General features: G+C 39.3%; 1 protein-coding gene across 1 annotated transcript in view; it reads left to right on the forward strand.

Annotated features, from left to right (window-relative positions):
- LOC127448779 (phosphatidylinositol 3-kinase regulatory subunit alpha-like) overlaps positions 1-20,383 on the forward strand; it is a 238,408-nt gene that overhangs the window by 125,269 nt on the left and 92,756 nt on the right. Inside the window, exons 5-6 of the mRNA XM_051711628.1 lie at positions 2,519-2,720; positions 14,725-14,810. Of these exons, the coding sequence (XP_051567588.1) occupies positions 2,519-2,720; positions 14,725-14,810 (288 nt within the window). The remainder of the gene's footprint in view (positions 1-2,518; positions 2,721-14,724; positions 14,811-20,383) is intronic.

The raw sequence follows: 20,383 nt of genomic DNA on the forward strand, positions 1-20,383 counted from the left end.
TGGGGTTAGAGTTTAGGGTTAAGGGTTGGGGTAGGGTTAGGTTTAGAGGTAAAGTTAGCAGTGTAACTACATATGTAATTAAATGCAGGTACTTTAGGTGTAAGTACAACAACAGGTATCTACATAATAATTACATTGTATCAAATGCTTAAGTACATAGTAGTTATATACACCTAATATAAAGTATAAAACAGTGCAGACGGACACAAAAATGTGTTTGCTGTGAACTTTGTTCCCTTTGGATTAAAGCATCTGCCAAATGCATAGATTTAATGTATGAGCAAAAAGTTTAGTTTCTTTCTTTTTTTTTTTTCTTTTTTTTTTTTGCTAGAAGTGACTCATTGAGGACTGCTGAGTGTGTAAGTCACATTTTAAGAGCATTATTTAATGTTATCTGTCAGGGTTCACAAGCCTAGAGCACCGGTGCCCATCTGGCTGACCAGCAACCAGTGTGCCCTCTTCCAGGAATGTGATTGGTCATCTGCTGGGCTACCCTTCCCCCAGTCGTGTCGTGCTGAGTCCAGATGGACTCAACCAAGTTCCCAGCCATGGCCTGCAGCCCATGACGTTGGCCTTTATTGAACAGGGGTCACTCTACCGGTAATCTCCGGGAGGGAGGGCAGAGTGGGATCACCCGGCTCTAGACTGGGGGCAGGGTTAGTCCATGGGTGTCTGTGCATCTATTACTGAGTGTATGCATAACTTGTAGATAGAATTCCTGAGTGTGTTCTTGTATCAGTGATCTGTGAGTCTCAGGCCAAGGTCAAGGTACTGACCCACTCGTTTTCATCACTCGACCCACCGCCCATAACCTCTGACCTCTTAACACTTATCTTATATAAACACTATGGCAGAAGCACCATAACCAGTCAACACCTTAATGGCTATGTTCACACTCATAATTCATGCAAGATGTGCGGTTGGCAGGGGTTTGACAGTGTGTGTGCTTGTGTTTGGGAGGTGTGAGAGCAGCTTTTAGGCATTCGTCTTTGCTTTAATTGAAAGTCTTGTGACAGGCAAGATTTAATGAGTCTATATTAAAAGACTGGCCTATCTGCAAGCTGCCCCCATTGACACTGAATTATGACCTTTACATAGAAAAATACATATTTAGCAAGTATGAAAGCAAAATGAGGAAATAATGTGTAAAGTTTACTAACATCAAGTAAAGAATGAAGAAAGCTAACTATGCATGTTAATGTCCAATATTTGTGTCTTGAAAAAAGTCATTCTATTTTTAGAGTTTCATCTACTGAAGAAAAAAAAAAAAGAGATGTAGCTGGCCACATAAATCCAAATTAAAACCTTTTCCCAAATGTTCGCTTTAGCTTTGAACTCAATGAACATACAATCTGTTATCTACTATGGCTTGTGCTCACTTGCAAGCTTTTCAGCAAGTACTACTGGGCAATTATATCACCTAATTAAAATTCATCAGTCAGATTATTTTATGGAATATTTTTATTTATTTATTTATTTATTTTTTAATGTGTCACTTTTCAACGGGTGTGACAGTTGTTTGACATTTTACTGAAATCATGGTCTAAACATTTAATCTGTACATTCCAGACAGTGAATCTCTTGCATTGAAATCCGGACTGTATCTCTGTTCCTTTAGCTGATGAAGATAAATATTTGTTGTGTTTAAGAGACTTGAAATGCTAATATCTTTGCATCTCTATGCCACCAGGACACACTTTAGCACCGATAAGCCTTCATCACATAGGCTGGTCTCTTGGCTGTGGGAAACCCCATCTCAGAGTAGCTCATCAACATGTTGGAAGATGTCTAAATAACTGCATTGTTCTTGTGGGTGCTTTTGGACAATGGATTGGAGGGCAATAGTAGGACAGCACTTTAACTCCTGCTGAGCTGACTTTCCAGACCCAGGTCATGGGTTTTGCAATGTCCACAGAGATCAGGGGTGCTCTCAGAGTTCAGAAGAGTTACAAATATATTATTAGAACAATAAATATTCTGTGCAGAAGTCGCTACCATAAATGCTTTTGAAAATGATTGGCTACTCCAGTGTTTCTCAACTGCCAGTACTTCTTCAAATTTTGCTTCAGGACACAGATTTTGCATTGGATCCAAAACAGTACCAAAATAGTTTATCACACAAAAGTAAACAAAAATGTCATCAAAATCAAACAATGAAATGTATTAATATTAATATAACTTCAGTTAACAAATATTATAAAATAATTTTAATGAAATTTTGATAAAGCCAATAATTCACTGCACAAAACATGCTCCCATCTAAGCAGTTTATTTCTCTGCTGTCTCATATCCATTGAACCTTTCTGCATAGTTGCATAGAATAAAGCTTGCACATGTGCATATAGAGATGGACCAGCTCACAGTCAGGCTTTTAGGATTCTTGTAGGTCAGTGTGACACTAATGACATAAAACTCACAAATGGAGACAACTGTGTTGGGTCAAGCAGGCTATTCCTTGTCACAATCACTGAATACCTCTGTGACTTACTGTCTCTCTATGTCTCTTCCTCCCTTTCAGAAACTCAAAGCATGGAGGAGTGTGGAGAGCAGCTGAGAAGAATCCTTGACTCCCCCAGTGTCCCTCAGGCTAACCACCAGCTTCTGGTTCATGTGACCCAACACCTAAGCAAGGTGGCCCAGAGTGGGGGAGCAGCTCAGGCAAGCCCCAGACTTCTGGCTCTGGCCTACAGTGAGGCCATCTTCAAAAACAACCACTTTAGGTACTGTAACTATTTTTACAGACACGTAAAATCTTTAAGCTACATTCATTTGTATGAATCGTCTTAATAAGGGGGCCGTTGCACACCTTAACCATTCACTCTTAAAAACTAAGGTTCCAATTGTAGCCAAAAACAGGTTTATGCTGCATTTATGTCTTGTATGAATTACTGCAATTACGAGATGGCAATTGGGAGATTCTACTCGTAGTTGGTCACGCGTCCTTGGACCTCGGACGTTCTTTGTTTCTATGGCAACTCCAAAACAACTTTGTCGTTGATAACAGAAAAATATTTAGAACTACATTAATTCATATGTTTGTCTCTGTATGTTCTTGCAAAATATTTAAGAACAAAGAAATCACTCCAGGTCATTCACACATTTGTAATGAATTTTAGAGTGTTCATTTTTTTTCAAGGTGGTCTGACATCTGAGTGTCCGTTTACATTATTCTGAATAAAACACTTTATTTTCAATTTTTTTTGCTTTTGCTTGGTTTCTTTTCCACTTATTTAATAAAATAACATATTACATTTATATATGGAGCTTGCTAATGTTAAGGCTGTATTCTGGCTGATGCCTGAGGATTCTGGCATAACTGTGGACCATTTACGGCTGCTTTCTGGGGCTTCAGGGTAATTTGTGGATGAGTTCTGGGGTGGGTTTGGCATGTCTTTGGCTGTGGTATGGCTTACTTCAGAGCATTCTGGTGTAGTTGTGGTCCAGTAACGGCTGCTTTCTGGGGATATGGAGGACACAGCAAAGTTATGGCGGAGTTTCGGCCGCTTTCTGTTGTGGGTCCGGTCAAATTTCGGCAAGTGACATTTGGGCCAATTTTGGACCATAATTCCATGTGGTATGTGGTCCAAACTCGCTCCCGAAATGCTGCTAGATCAGGCCCAAGCCTATTTTGCTATCTGCGAGGTACCTTAGACTGTTGAGGCTGCTGCCATGTTTGTTCTTTTTACATAATGTTATGACTATCAAGTTGGATCTTTCAAAGAACTACGAGTAAACAACTGAGTTCTACGAAGACATGAATGCTTTTTACAAGTCGGAATCTCATAATTATTGTGATTCCGACATCAGTACGCACCAATACGACCTGAGGCCATTGGAGAACCTTTTAAGTTCCACATGCTGTAGAACATTTTATTCTAAAGATCTTTGAATTTTTTTTAAGAATAATGTAACATGCTGTATGTTTATATTTATCTCCAAAACCAAATTGGCAAGTCAAAGGCTCTACTCTGAAAAATGGTTCTTGATAAAAAAAAAAAAAAGTTTTTTTTTTTTTTAAACTAGTATGCTATATTGAATAACCTTTATTTTAAAGAGTGAAATGTAAATTGCAAAATTGCTGACAGTTGAACTTTGGCAAATTATATAACACGATAAAGAACTGTAATTTGGGTGTAAAGTAAAAGTTGTTACCTTTTGATCTGGCTGCTTGACAATGGAAATATGTACTGTATAATTTAGAGTTGCTCTGAGACCAGAAACAATTGTGTTATCATGTTGAATTTTGTGGTTACTCTTGTGGAAAAAGCAGTCCTATAAATAATGAACAAATGCATGTGCAAGTACTGTAAATGTACAGTGAGGTCCTAAAATCTGAGACCACAATGAAAATCAGGGATTTTTTTTATTAACCTGGAAATTGAGTTTTATGATTTAAAAAAAAAAACAAACAAAAAAACAATATGATGTAAAATGAAGAACTATTCAGTATTCTGCTATAATTTACTAATCAAATTTATGCAAATTTGTTACATTGACCATGACGACTCTTGTACAAAAGATTAGATTTTTTTCTTCCTATTAAGCACACAAGATGCTCTTTGGAACATTTGCTGATCATGCTGGGATAACATGGATCATCAGGTTTTGCACAAACTTGTGGAGTCCATGCCAACTCGAGTGCATGCTGTCATTAAAACACATTATCCTGCTCCCCTCTTTTTGAACTCAAACCCAAGAAATTACATGGCCAAAGTGGGGCGAACCCAGAAATCTCCAAATGAGTGGACCTTGGTGAAACAGGGTCGACCTCTATTCTGTGCGTAATTTCATCGTGAATCTAATGAAGCACGCGCCTTTCCTCAGCCTTTATGAGTCAATATTCACTCATTTACCTAATACTTAGAGTTGCATAATTACATGTACAATAACAATAATATATATATATATTTAACAATTATTACGTTTATTATTAGAAATTTACCTTAATAGGTCATATTGATGCAATTTTAATGGGGTTGTCTCTGCACTGTGTTGAATACTGCACTCGATTGACACCATCTTACGCCTTTGGTGGATTTTATTTTGTTTAAACACATTGAAAAGCAGTGGTCAGTTCCAATAATCATGCTCACTCTTGTTCCACCACAACCACTCTCTCGGCTGGCACAAATTTGAATCTTTATGTATGAACAATATAGGACAGGTATACAATAATTACATATATTATTTAAAATATAAAATCTGTACCTGTTTAAACACATTGAAAAGCGGTGGTCAGACCCAATAATCATGATCACCCATGTTGTATAATGAGGATGAACAGTAAATCAAACATTACAACACATAAAACATGGTAGCTTGAGAAGAAAGCATACAATACACTAATATATTAATATATATTTTATACAATAAAATATATATTTTTCCGGGGAGCACTCACCCACCACAACCACTTTCTCGGCTGCCGTGAATCTTAATGACCCAACCAGAACCAGTTTGCTACACAGCACCAGCCAATGGGTGGAGAGTGCAGCTAAAATATAATTAAAGGGTCATAAACAAAATTAAGTAAAGCAAGTGGGAGCACCTTTCTGACCCTATTACACAATGAAAAATGAAATGGCCATAGAAATAAATACAATAAATTAAAATAAGAGATATTGCAATAAGCATTATTATTAGACACATTTTAGTCCTCCTACTTTTCACAGGTGTTGGCTGGGTTTCCCAAAGCACTAAGAAGAACGTTAGTAGCACTTAAGTAGTACTTAATCTCTGTGGTGCATTTCCCAAAAGTAAAAACTTTTGTAAATTAACGAGAGCATTAAACCACACTTAAGTCCATTAAGTGCAACTTAAATGTATCTTTCTCCAATCTTTCACAGTTTATCAGAGACAAAGGGACATTGAATAAATTATATTTATATATATTGATCATTGGAAAGCCATTGTACTCTGTTTTAGAGGATAAAAAGTGTGAAAAAATTGCATTGAAATTAACTGGCAGTCTCCACAGTCTGTGCATGCAACGTGATAGGTCTAAATTAGGTCTAAAGATAAATCTAAATTTACATAACACAAAATACAGTATAACGTTTTATTGGACTTATTTGATAATCATAACTATGATAGCAATATAAAGATTATCTTATTAAACAGAATTCTTTAGACAGATGTGAGTAAAGTGACCCTGCAGTTTAAAACTTAAATAAATAGGCCTAATATATATATTATGTATTATGTATATATATATATATATATATATATATATATATATATATATATATATATATATATATATATATATGTATATAAATATATGTATATAAATATATATGTTTATCAAAGGAGGTTAGAGTGAGTTTGCAATGAGAGATTCCCTTCATTCTGTTTAGAAAGGTCTATGAGTAGTTCAGTACTGATGTCTGTCATTTTAATCCTGTTCTTTGTGCATGTGTACAGTTTTCAGCCAAAGAAACAACACAGGCTACGTGAGATCCCCTTATTATTATGTGATGATCATCGGGTACATTCACGTTACATGCACTCCTTGCGTCACTTTTATTAATCTCTATAAGCTGAGCAAACATCTGAAACCTTGTCTTACCAAAGCCCTAATTATTTATTTAATTGAATTCTATAATAGTTCATCAATTTCGGCGCCTCAACAAGGTTACAAACAACTTCAATGTTTGTTAGTATTTTCATTTAGAGAAGACAAACACATGGACATATTTGCCAAAGTGATCAGCACCTTTGGACCGGACAGCTCCCGTAACGAAGCACTTAAGATAAACTTTATAATGAGCAATCTACGTGCTGGTTTGGGAAACAGGCGTTACTCCATGGTAAATTACGGACGACGTCAGTTAAGATGATCATAAAGGCTTAAGTTGCAACGTTATCGGGAAACCCAGCGTTGGCTATTTCCCCAAAGATCGAATCTTTAAAATCTGACAACTCTCCTTTGACTTACGTTCTGGGCTTCGTGGAGCTGCTGCAATGTTGCAAAATATTTATTTTGATTAGTAGTCTTTGTAAAATAAGAGGTCTGGTGAAAAACGCTAGTGAATTAGAGTTGGGGTACTCGAGTTTGGACTCAAGTCCGAGTCACGAGTCCAATTTTAATGGACTTGGACTTGACTCGGCTCAAGCCTTTGGGATTTGGGATTTTTTTCAGAGTCCAACCAAGTCCATGACATTTGTGATGCAATGAATAAAATAAGTAAATAAATAACTAAACAGAAATTAATGAACACATCTCTGTCTGCATGCAGCTGTATTAGCCCCTGAAGTCATAGAAGTAGCTAGAGTTGTTTCACTGTGTTTAAGCAAACACACACATACGCACGTGCACAGGCACGCTCATCAGTCAACCAATATGCTTGAATGTTACTACAGAGACTACTGTATAACATCGACTACCGAGGTGGCTAGCACGATGAAAACATAAAGACGGGTATGTATCCAATGTAATAGAAACTAAACAAGGCCCTTTCACATGACGCAGGACCTGACAACTGGTAAAATTGTGTGTGGCATTTGTGCAGCCAAGACGATGCTCGCATTGCGGCTCATCATGGTTAAAAACTTAAAATCAAGAACTTCATTGAGTCAAGTCACCCACATCATGTCTCTCACAGTTTACTAAAAACAGCATACCAAAATAGAAATACATAAAAATAGTATTAATATTGGATATTAAGTCTTTTTAGGCATAATGTATCTACACATGTAGTCTTCTGAAGTCTCTTGTGGTCCACGCAGTGTTGTCAGCTTGCACTGGTTCATAACAGCTTGAATGAACTGTGTAACTTTTTAAATAGTTGGGGGGAAAAAGTGTTATTGCTAAAGCAGACAGCAACTCTAAACAGATAAACAGCACCTATTTATTAACGATTGACTATTTTCAAAGCATTGACAAGCTGCTTAAAATACATTCTTTTACAGCATTTGTCCACCATTCACAACATTCAACCATGCACAATAAGATATTAGGATATTTTGGGCATTGAAATGTTTTGTTTATAATTTAATTATAGACTATAAAATAAATGTATTATTCGATGACAGAGTTGTGTATGAAGCTAAACTTCAAGTTACGAGTTGAATTTAATTGGTTATGACGTTTTTGTTTTAAATGTTTATTTTATTTTATTTTATTTTATTATTGTAAACCACTGGGTAACTTATGCATGTTTTTTTTTTTTTTAGCCTACATCTCTGACACTTTTGAAGGACAATTCTGTTAAATTTATGACTCAAAATTATTATTTTCCATGTTTTTGCGGTTAAAGAAGAGCTCAATGAAATTTTCTTTGGTTGGTATTTAAAGATTTCAGACTGATTGCAGACCAGCGTGGCTGCTGCTCAAGCAAATATACAATTTGTATTTTTTTATCTTCTGCGGCAGCTGATGTGAAATGCACACAGACACATCAGGGATTTAGGTACACAAGCCGCATGCAGAATTGCCCTGCATTGTGTGGTTTCCCGCAAATTAACTAGAACATCTTAGAAGTCTTAAAGTTCGCCTGCCACACAGTTGCTGGTAGATGACGGGCAAAATTATCCACTAATTTCATACCCTGCCATGTCATCTACAGATACATCTACCGCACTCCCACATAAAATAATAATAATAAATTAAGTGAGACAAAGCGTGGATACATTATCTTGGTGCTAAGCCCAGTAAGCGGATCTGTTCATAGGCATGGCTGTAGAGAGCTGTGCAGTGCGACTCGGTAAGAAGCACGCCGCAACCCATTTCAGTTCACCATAATCATATCAAACTTTTTATCTGAAATAAAAACATAATTTTCTAACTATATTTACAACAGGAATATGATGATTATCTTGCATGTGAGCTATTTTGCATGCAACAAAATGCAGTTTCTTTTTATTTGCAAACTGTTCTTATATTCCTGCAGTTTTGACTGGGTGGACCAGCCGTCAGTCTTGGTGGACTAGTGCCACTCTAGCCCTTATGTGGCCTCACGTCTGCCAAACTAAACTGGTTAAAGTTTTTTAACCTATAAATGCAGATAGTGTAATCTGTAATAAAAACATATTACGTTAGCAAATAATATTGAGGCATTTTCACTGATGGCCTCTTGTAGACTTTTATACCCCACTGTACATACACATGCTCACATTTAAACCCACATGTACATACAAATATTTTGTTTCATCACATAGTCCAGTTGAGCATATGTCGAAGCCTGTCTTTATTCCCTTAGTTTAATTAAAGTGGAGTAGAATGAGATGAGGGAGCTGTTATTGCTGATCTGTTCTTCAGCCCAGTGTAAGACAGCCCTTAATGTGTGCAGCCCCAGTACAATCTCCTGAGAGGAACAGCATAAAACATAGAACAGATGGGAATGCTTATTGAAATGTGTTGCACTATACTACAGTCCCTTGTTCCTGCTATTTAAAGAGTACCAGGATTGAATGTTGATAACTCACATGTAACACTTTATGTAACAATAACAATGTTATTATGTAGCAGCCCTCTGTATTGGACTTGAACAAATTATCATATTATTTAAGCATCTTAACTAACGTACAGATTTTCCACATTTGCTTATGCTGCTGGTTAAATGGATCATTATTGTGATCCTTGTTGCCAATGACTTTGGAAAGAGAGTGTTGAGGCACTTTTGCCCTTACAAGAAAGTTATTTGGTGGTAGCATCATGGTAAAGTGATGGTATTAAATGGTAATACTATAGTACTTTAATATCTACCATGGTATTAAATGAATACCATATTCATATACCATGATATTTAAATAGTATTCCAAGGTTTTTTTAAAATAATACCATATTTTTTACCATTGCACATGTTCAAACATCATGGTATTACCATGGTACAGTACATTTCCAAAAAGCATTGTGTATACATGTGTGTTTCTTAAATTTCTGATCATGGTACTGAATGATTACCATATTTATATACCATGGTATTTACAGTACATGGTATGCCAAAGTACTTAAGATAACAGCATTGTATTACCGTAATACATTTCCAATAAGAAACATGGTAATACCGTGGTACTTTTTTATGTCGTGTTTTAGTGACTTCAAGGGCCTCATTTATAAAACATACAAATGATCAAACTTGATCCTAAATTCCATGGATTCCATCCTACGTCAACAGTAAAGAACAAATCGGGATGTTATAAAGGCAGAAACTGGCATGAAAATGTTCTCATGCAAACGGCAACTGACAAGCATGCATACAGAGTTTTTTGTGCTTATGCTCCTGTGTTCCAGTCTGCGCTGAATTTATTTTACTTTCAGTGATGCAAAAAATAGTCAGTGACTGACTACATTTATTAATAAATAAGTGAGCATGTTTACGTGAACAATAATATTCCGATATGAGTCAGAATGTGGTCTTATTTAGATTATCTATGCATAATGTAAACATTTTATTTTGGATATCCACTGTAAAAGAATATTTATTTAGTCTATCTGCATGTTTCCATAATAAATTAATTGTGAGGCCTATGGGATAACAGGCAGGTGTAATATACGGTATGTAATATAACAATAAATAAATACAAATAATTTGACAAATTTATAGCGTAATTAATGGCAAGAGCGAGCAGAAGAGAATAGAGGAAAAATAATGTACATGTAATTTATACGGAACAACACGATTATAATGTAGACTATGAATAACCTCTTTTTGGAATGAAAGTTTAGCAAGAATATGGACATTGGTTGAAGAATGGTGTGGATTTACAGTAATCATGGTCAGTGAATGGATTTATTGTTGACAATGAAAATGAATAACTGATTATGAGTTGATGAATAGGCTACATTATACGGGCAGAAAGAAACCTATAACTGCACTTTTTTTTTTTTTTTTTTTAAATTTGCCAAACGCACAAGAACATTTCTTAAAAATGAATTAATGAACAAATGAATAACTTGCGTGTGCGCTTTTATTGTATTCTGTCTCACCATATTAGGATATTTGTGGGTGTTCTGTAGGCGGAGTCTATGTGCTTGTTCACGTGCACATGTTTTTAAGATGAATTGCGATTTATAAAGTGGGATGCATTTAGGAACATATTTTTGTGCTTACGGGCATTTTATAAATCGATCGTAGGAACATTTAGGAAATTGTTGTACGTTCACATTTAAGATAATTTTACGAATGTCTTTATAAATGAGGCCCCAGATCTTTATAACTCATCACAGTTAAATAGTCAGTAACATAACACCCTCTATAAAGCGCCTTCCTGAATGCTGGACTTTAATGCACATAATAAAGAGTAGTGTGCAAGTGATACACAGCTAACTCAGTCAGTGCATTGTAGTCCATTAAGTCTCTTCACACTTACTTTATTGTGAGCTGCTTCCCTGTCCCCCTTCCAAGAGAATCCAGTGGGAATTTCCTTGCTCTTAGCGGCTTGTCAATTGTCTTCTTGCTCTGGGGCAGTCAAGGCAGTGAGACAGAGAGAGAGAGAGAGAAGGTGCGGGTGAGAAGGAAAAGAGAATGCATTATGCCTCAGCAGCCATATCACCCTGTAGCTTAAGACCAGTTGCCCACTGAAACTAAGCAGGGTTGAGCCTGGTCAGTACCTGAATGGGAGACCTCCTGGGGAAAACTAAGGTTGCTGCTGGAAGAGGTGTTAGAGAGTCCAGCAGGGGGTGCTCACCCTGCAGTCTGTGTGGGTCCTAACACCCCAGTGTAGTGACGGGGACACTATACTGTAAAAAGGTACCGTCCTTCGGATGTTAAACCGAGGTCCAGACTCTCTGTAGTCATTAAAAATCGCAGGGCACTTCTTGTAAAGAGTAGGGGTGTAACCCGGGTGTCCTGGTCAAATTCCCCTCATTGGCCCTTCTCAATCATGGCCTCCTAATAATCCCCATCCTTTAATTGGCTCTATAACTCTACTCTCTCCTCTGCACACAGCTGGTGTGTGGTGAGCGTATTGGCGCACTATGGCTGCCATCGCATCATCCAGGTGGATGCTGCACACTGGTGGTGGTTGAGGATAGTCCCCTGTTCACTGTGTAAAGCGCTTTGAGTGTAGTGTCAGAAAAGCGCTATGTAAATGTAGCATTCATTCATTCATTCATTCATTCATTCATTTATTCATTCAAACAATCATTGTGGTTAGTCATCAGCTTCAGACACTGCCTTAGGTCACAAAAGCATCACAGGACCTGAATTACAGCTGAATACTAAAGCAATTGAATATTTGCCTCTAAAAATCCAATATAGATCTGACCATAAACAAGTAGTCATCAGTCTGTTAAGCAGATCAGCTGCTGCATCTCATGACATGACCTTTGTGTGTGTGAGAATATGACTTAATTCATTGTTGATGTGTGTGTTTTTTCGGTGTGTTTCACTCCTTCTTTCTTAAACTTCATATTTTCCAACCGCCTTATGACTAACAGTCAAATAGCCAACTAGAGCAGTGGTTCGGAACTGTTTGTTCTGAGCAGGAAAAAACAATAGAAACTAGCTACAGTTGAAGTCAGAAGTTTAAATTAGTCATTAAAACTCATTTCTTTACCACTCCACAGATTTCATATTAGAAAACTATAGTTTTGGCAAGTCGTTTAGGACATCTACTTTGAGCATGACACAAGTAATTTTTCCAACAATTGTTTACAGACAGATTGTTTCACTTTTAATTGACTATATCACAATTCCAGTGGGTCAGAAGTTTACATACACTAAGTTAACTGTGCCTTTAAGCAGCTTGGAAAATTCCAGAAAATGATGTCAAGCCTTTAGACAGTAAGCCAATTAGCTTCTGATAGGAGGTGTACTGAATTGGAGGTGTACCTGTGGATATATTTTAAGGCCTACCTTCAAACTCAGTGCCTCTTTGCTTGACATCATGGGAAAATCAAAAGAAATCAAGACCTAAGAAAAAAAAATGTGGACCTCCACAAGTCTGGTTCATCCTTGGGAGCAATTTCCAAACGCCTGAAGGTACCACGTTCATCTGTAAAAACAATATTACGCAAGTACAAACACCATGGGACCATGCAGCCATCATACCGCTCAGGAAGGAGACGCATTCTGTCTGCTAGAGATGAATGTAGTTTGGTGCAAAAAGTGCAAATCAATCCAAGAACAACAGCAAAGGACCTTGTGAAGATGCTGGAGGAAACAGGGACACAAGTATCTATATCCACAGTAAAATGAGTCCTATATCGACATAACCTGAAAGGCTGCTCAGCAAGGAAGAAGCCACTGCTCCAAAACCGCCATAAAAGAGCCAGTTGGCAAGTGCACATGGGCACAAAGATCTTACTTTTTGGAGAAATGTCCTCTGATCTAACGAAACAAAAACTGAACTGTTTGGTCATATTGACCAACGTTATATTTGGAGGAAAAAGGATGAGGCTTGCAAGCCGAAGAACACCATCCCAACCATGAAGCAGGGGGGTGGAAGCATCATGTTGTGGGGGTGCATTGCTGCAGGAGGGACTGGTGCCCTTCACAAAATAGATGGCATCATGTGGAAAAAAATTATGTGGCTATATTGACGCAACATCCCAAGACATCAGCCAGGAAGTTAAAGCTCGATCGCAAATGGGTCTTCCAATGGACAATGACCCCAAAGCATACCTCCAAAGTTGCGGCAAAATGGCTTAAGGACAACAAAGTCAAGGTATTGGAGTGGCCATCTCAAAGCCCTGACCTCAATCCGATAGAAAATGTGGGCAGAACTGAAAAAGTGTGTGCGAGCAAGGGGGCCTACAAACCTGACTCTGTTACACCAGTTCTGTCTGGAGGAATGGGCCAAAATTCCAGCAACTTTTTGTGAGAAGCTTGTGGAAGGCTACCCAAAAAGTTTGACCCAAGTTAAACTATTTAAAGGCAATGCATACAAGGCAAAGTGTATGTAAACTTCTGACCCACTGGGAATGTGATGGAAGAAATAAAAGCTGAAATAAATCATTCTCTCTACTATTATTCTGACATTTCACATTCTTAAAATAAAGTAGTGATCCTAACTGACCTAAGGCAGGGAATGTTTTCTGCGATTAAATGTCAGGAATTGTGAAAAACTGAGTTTAAATGTATTTTGCTAAGGTGTATGTAAAATTCTGACTTCAACTGTATATACTCATGCATAGTTAGGATAGAAAAATAAAAATAAATATGCATTAAAAGGGGAGGTGAAAATGCATCATATGTCTTTGAAATCAAAAGCTGTGAATCCAGTCGAACTGTATGGTATTTTGCTGCAAATTCAATCATCCATTGCACATGCCATCGTGGAGAGGTTAAGTGACATACTTAAAAGCCATGAACAAAGCTATGCAAAGTCAAAGAAGATTGACTATGTAAATACGGGTTCACTAGGAGCTAGGATAAACATGGATTGTATCGGCTACAATGTGTTCTGTGAATTTTTGGTTGCTGAGAGCATGAAATTCTGAAGACACTAAGGTACCAAGATTTTACAGTTCAACATATGTCATGTTCATCATTTTTTTTTATATTGGTGGGCCTATGCAATTCATGGCAGCATTAGCAAATTGCAGTGTTTGTTAAAACTAAACAAAAACTACAATTTTTGTTTAGTTTTAGTGCTGGGTTGGGTTGCCATGTCCAATGTAAAATCTGAATGTTGAAGCAAACCCAGTTGAGAACACTGTGCTGGAGCATTAGTTTGAGGTTCCATTTTTACCGCACTTTTAGACATGATATGATGATATATCCTTGTAGCAACTCATAAAATATCTTGCTCTCTATCTCTCTTTCTCTCTTGTTCCAGTGCGGACGTGAACCCAGAACACCATGTGAAAATCCTTGAGGCACTTATCTTGGTTGGAGGCCTAGTGGAGATACAGGCTGCCCCAGGTAGGCCAGCAGATGTTCTCATCATTTATTTACGTTCAGTAGGTTAGTCTTCTGTGATCACCTTTTATTTGTTTCCCTTCTTGGGTTTACTTGTGAAATGCTTTATTGGCTTTTGTTGTAACATTTGCAACTGTGATTTTAAGCTCATTACTACCAAAACTCAATGGTAAAATTCAGATCTTTGAAGGTAATAAGATAATAGTTGTGCTCTACAGTCACTACGTAAGAGGCAAGGTTATTTCTGGAGGTAGAAATGTCTTCGGAGAGATGTGATTGGTTGATAAGGACTCAGTGAATGATCATGGAAAACTTGTATGGACTCACAAAATGTGTCTTTATGGAACTTGTGACCCGACACTCCCTTTACAGCTATTATGTAAAAATCCAAACATTCGGTTTGAAACCTCAGCTGAAATTAATATATCAATTTTACCAGTTCAGAGATTTTTGGATGATTGTTTGGTACTGTTCTTATGCAATTGAAGGCTAATTTACACTGCTGCAACAAACGCCAACAAACATCAATAAATATGTATGTATATCAATATGTTGGATCACTGTGTTAACCCTGTTGGTGTTTGTTGGGGCAGTTAGGCTAAGTCAGTAAAGTGGTATTCACATGACTCATGTCAGCGGTGTCAAATACATTGAAATGTCAGTTTGCATATACAAAAAGTCTGTTTTTGCAATTTTCACATATTTTTACCTCACTAATGGTGTTTTTAAGAGCACAATGCAGCAATAAATATTTTAAAAAATGTGAACTTCATGAAGAGATTATGAATTCATAATGTATTTTTATTCATAAATATTTACCTTATTGTTTCTGAGCATCCCGATACCTCAGTATTTTAACTCATTTTAATTCACCAAGAATCCTAAGACCTTAGCGTAAACAAGTCATCTTAATATTTCTGTAATTAATGTATCAAAGCAATTTCCAGGGTTTTTTCCTCTTCTCCAAATACAGTAGCCTACATGTTTTCAATGTTTAATGTGCACACTTCCCACTTTCTTATCTGGCAAACATGTAAAATTATCCTTCCGTGGGCTTTCCGCAATACCTGTCCTATGGAGGGCAAAGTAGCATTCGACGCTGGTGGTGAGCGGAATATTGTCATGTGGAAGCCGCTTAATGCTTCTCATCATTCTAAATACAACAGCCAACTTTAGAATGCTTGAAATGCTGCCTTTTTTGTGGCAGTGTGAACAAGCCTTAAGGAGAGATGCATACCATTTTTTAGACTATGGATTAAACATGTTGATTTGATTTGCAAACTTGATTTGAGTAACCTTGAGCAATAATGAATGGTGTACATTAATTTCTGAAATTGCAGATTAACAGTTGAGGTTGAATACGTTTTTTGTCTTTGTTTTTCAAGCAATGAAAAACATTTGGGTGCAGAAAAATGATGGCAAATACTTGATTTAATTTAGCAGTATCTGCTAATTTTTACGGTATAGCCTGCAGTATATAGTGCATTCATAAAGTATTCAGACCCTTTCATTTTTTTCACATGTTGTTATTTTGCAGCCTTATGCTAAAATGCTTTAAATTGTTTTGTTTGTTTTTTTTACATCAATCTACAGTCTATTCCCCATAAAGACAAAGCAAAAACCAGATTTTTGATAACTTTGAAAATTTATTAACAAGGAAAAAACTGAAATATCAAATTGAGATACTGTAGTATTCAGACCTTTAACTCAGTACTTAGTTGAAGCACCTTTGGGTATGATGCGACAAGCTTTGCTCACCTGAATTTGGGGATTTTCTGCCATTCTTCTCAGCAGATCCTCTCAAGCTCTATCAGGTTGGATGGGGATCGTCAGTAGACAGCCATTTCAGGTCTCTCCAGAGATGTTCAATTGGGTTTAAGTCCGGGCTCTAGCTGGGCCACTCAAGGACATTCACAGAGTTGTCCCTAAGCCACTCTTGTGTTGTCTTGGCTGTGTGATTAGGGTCATTGTCCTGTTGGAAGGTGAACCTTCGGCCCAGTCTGAGGTCCTGAGCACTCTGGACCAAGTTTTCATTAAGGATATCTCTGTATTTTGCTGTGTTCAGCTTTCCTTCAACCCTGACCAGTCCCCCAGTCCCTGCCACTGAAAAACATCCCCACAGCGTGATGCAGCCACCACCACCATGCTTCACTGTTGGGATGGTATTGCGCAGGTGATGAGCAGTGCCTGGTTTCCTCCAGACACGATGCTTGGAATTGAGGCCAAACAGTACAATCTTTGTTTCATCAGACCAGAGAATCTTGTTTCTCAGTCTGAGAGTCCTTTAGTTGTTTTCATGCAAATTCCAAACAGGCTTTCATGTGTCTTGCACTGAGGAGAGGCTTCCATCTGGCCATGAAGCCCAGATCGGTGGAGTGTTGCAGTGATGGTTGTCCTTCTGCATGATCTTTGGAGCTCAACCAGAGTGACCATCGGGTTCTTGGTCACCTCTCTTACCAAGGCCCTTCTCCCCCGATTGCTCAGTTTGACTGGGCGGCCAGCTCTAGGAAGAGTCCTGGATGTTCCAAATTTCTTCCATTTAAGAATTATGGAGGCCACTGTGCTCTTGGGCGGTTCTAGAACATTTTGACTGGTGGGGCCAGGGTGGGGTCGGGTGTGCTTGCAGGGGGGGCAATGTATTATATCTTATATATCCCCTGTACACATATAAAACATAATTTGCTGTTTTAATATTTGCGGACATGCAATTTTTTAAAGACAACCAAAGATTCACCAAATTTGAGTAAAAAAATGTAAATTAAAAATGTAAAATATATAAACAAACGTTTCAATTAGTCAATACACCCTAACATTCTGGTTTTACCCACAAAATTTAAGCCATGTTGCCATGCTGTTCTTTAGAATGACTAATGTAGTAAAATTCTTGGGTAAAATGAATTATAGGCTACATCATGATTTTAGGTTAGAATTTAATCAGTAGGCTATAATCAGCACATAAGTGTCACAGTCTGTCTCCCTCATGTTCTTCAAGGACTCTTATTTTGAAGTGTTACGTTGTGTTGATGAAGTTTCCTTGTTTTGTTATTTTGTGATGTTTAGCTTTATCATTTGTTCCACTCCAGCGTTTGTTCCACTCCAGCGTTTATTCCTCTCCAGCGTGCTTCCTTATTAAAGACTTGAAAGATACTCCTGCATCTCCTCTCTTCCTCTTCCACTCCAAGAACCCAATGTTACAGAAGGACTGACCTGACAAAGAATACTTATCCACTTATCTGTTCGTCCTAATGTCCTCCTCTACTCCAGCGATCCCACTCTCATAGAAATCCAGACCTCGACGAGCACATCATTGAGCATGGAGCTAACAGGGGTTTTCATGGAACTCTTCAGGCAGGATCTTCCCCTCTTGGAATATTCCACCAAGTTCTTCCAACTAGCTGCAACAACCACCATATCGGATATGTACTTCAAGTCCATTTACGGTATGGGTTTAAACTATCACCGAACAACAGCGCTTCCAGAGGTGGAGAATCTCTCCCTTGCAGATTATATCCTTGCCACACTGAACATCCATCACCCCTCACTATCTTCCATTACCATGGTTACTCCTCTCCCAGCTTTCTCCCCTCACATTGTGGGTTTTGGCGGGAACCCCGTGCCACCTCCTTGCTCCTCACCTTCCACGGCTCCTTGCTCCTCGCCTTCCACAGCTTCTTGCTCCTCGCCTTCCACTGCTCCTTGTTCGACGCCTTCCATGGCTCCTTGCTCGACCCCTTCCACGGCTCCTTGCTCGATGCCTTCCACGGCTCCTTGCTCCTCGTCTTCCACGGCTCCTTGCTCCTCGTCTTCCACGGCTCCTTGCTGCTCATCTTCCACGGCTCCTTGCTCCTCGTCTTCAACGGCTCCTTGCTCGACACCTTCCACGGATCCTTGCTCAACACCTTCCACGGCTCCTTGCTCCAGGCCTTCCATGGCTCCTTCCTCTAAGCCTTCCACAACTCCTCCTTACAAGCCGTCCACGACTCCTCCTTCCAAGCCTGCCACGGTCAATGAGCCAGCGCCTGCCATGGTCAACGAGCCAGAGCCAGCGCCTGTAGCCTTGACCGTCCCGGAGACAGTGCCTGTAGCCTCGACCGTCCCAGAGACAGTGCCTGTAGCCTCGACCGTCCCAGAGACAGTGCCTGTAGCCTCGACCGTCCCAGAGACAGTGCCTGTAGTCTCGACCGTCCCAGAGCCAGTGCCTGTGGCCTCGACCATCCCAGACCCAGTGCCTGTTGCCTCGACTGCCCCTGAGCCAGCTCTCACCAAGTTAATAGACCTGGACTTGCTCCCTGCCCTGGTTCCCACCCTGACTACCCTTCATCCTCCATTGGTTCCAGCCAGCATAATGGAAACTCTTGTTCCGTCCAGTGCCCTGTCCCTTCCTCCTCCGCTGGCTCCACTCAAGACATTTGCTCCTCCTCCTCATCCTCCTCCTGGTCAGCCGGCTCTTCCCATGTCACTGGCTCGACCTTCAGTCCCTGCGAAACCGTGGTCAAGATGAACCTCAAACACTCCGACTCCACCTAGACCCTTCGTTCTCTCTGTCATACCTCAGCTCTATGTCCCTTTGGCTCCACCCTCATCCCTCCAGCTCCACCTTGGTCAGTCGGTCACCTGGCTCCGCCTCGACTCTCTCCGATCCTCCAGCTATGCTTCGTCACTCTGAGCCTCCAGCTTTACCAGGGACCTCCTTCCCTACGGCTCCACCTCAGTCCCACCGGCTCCGCCTCTGTCCTCAGATCCCCCAGCTCCGCCTCGGTCCTCCGAGACTTTGGCGCTACCTCGGTCCTCCAAACCTTTGGATCCACCCTGGCCCTTTGAGCCGTCGACTACTCTCCGGGCACCAAGTTCCCTGGCTCCGCCCCTCGGGTCTCTCACGGCTCTGCCTTCCATGGCTCCGCCCCTCGAGTCTCTCACGGCTTCACCTTTCATGACTCCGCCTTCCATGGCTCCACCCCTCGAGCCCCCCACGGCTCCGACTTCCATGGCCCCGCCCCCCACGGCTTCGCCTTCCATTGCTCCACCTCCCATGGCTCCGCCCTTAGAGCCATCCATGAAATTGGATGCACCTGAGCTAAATTTCAAGTGTCATAGCAAAGTGTCTGAATACTTATGTCAGTGTGATATTTCAGTTTTTTTCTTTTTAATAAATGTGCAAAGTTATCAAAAATCTGGTTTTTGCTTTTTCATTATGGTATGGAGTGGAGATTGATGTGAAAAAAAAGAATAATTTAAAGTATTTTAGCATAAGTCTGCAACATAAAAAAATTTGGAAAAAAACGAAGGGGCCTGAATACTTTATGAATTCACTGTAATTCTAAGACTGATTTTAGCAGTAAAGTTGCGCACAACATTGCTCACAAGAACTTTTGAAGGAACTGGAAACTTTGGTCAACAAAATGTCTGACACAGAGGCTTAGTTTGGGGGAGGAATCAGACTATAACTTTCAACTAATAAATGCAGACGTAATAATGTTTGTTTCGTTGGAATCTCCAAGGGAAAGGAAGGTCAAGATATAGTCAAGTTCCTGGAATGCTTATACCAAATTTGTTCGAAACAGCAGGCCGTCACCTGG

The sequence above is a fragment of the Myxocyprinus asiaticus genome, chromosome 12 (genome assembly GCF_019703515.2).
Source record: "Myxocyprinus asiaticus isolate MX2 ecotype Aquarium Trade chromosome 12, UBuf_Myxa_2, whole genome shotgun sequence".
In the NCBI taxonomy this organism is placed as follows: domain Eukaryota; kingdom Metazoa; phylum Chordata; class Actinopteri; order Cypriniformes; family Catostomidae; genus Myxocyprinus; species Myxocyprinus asiaticus.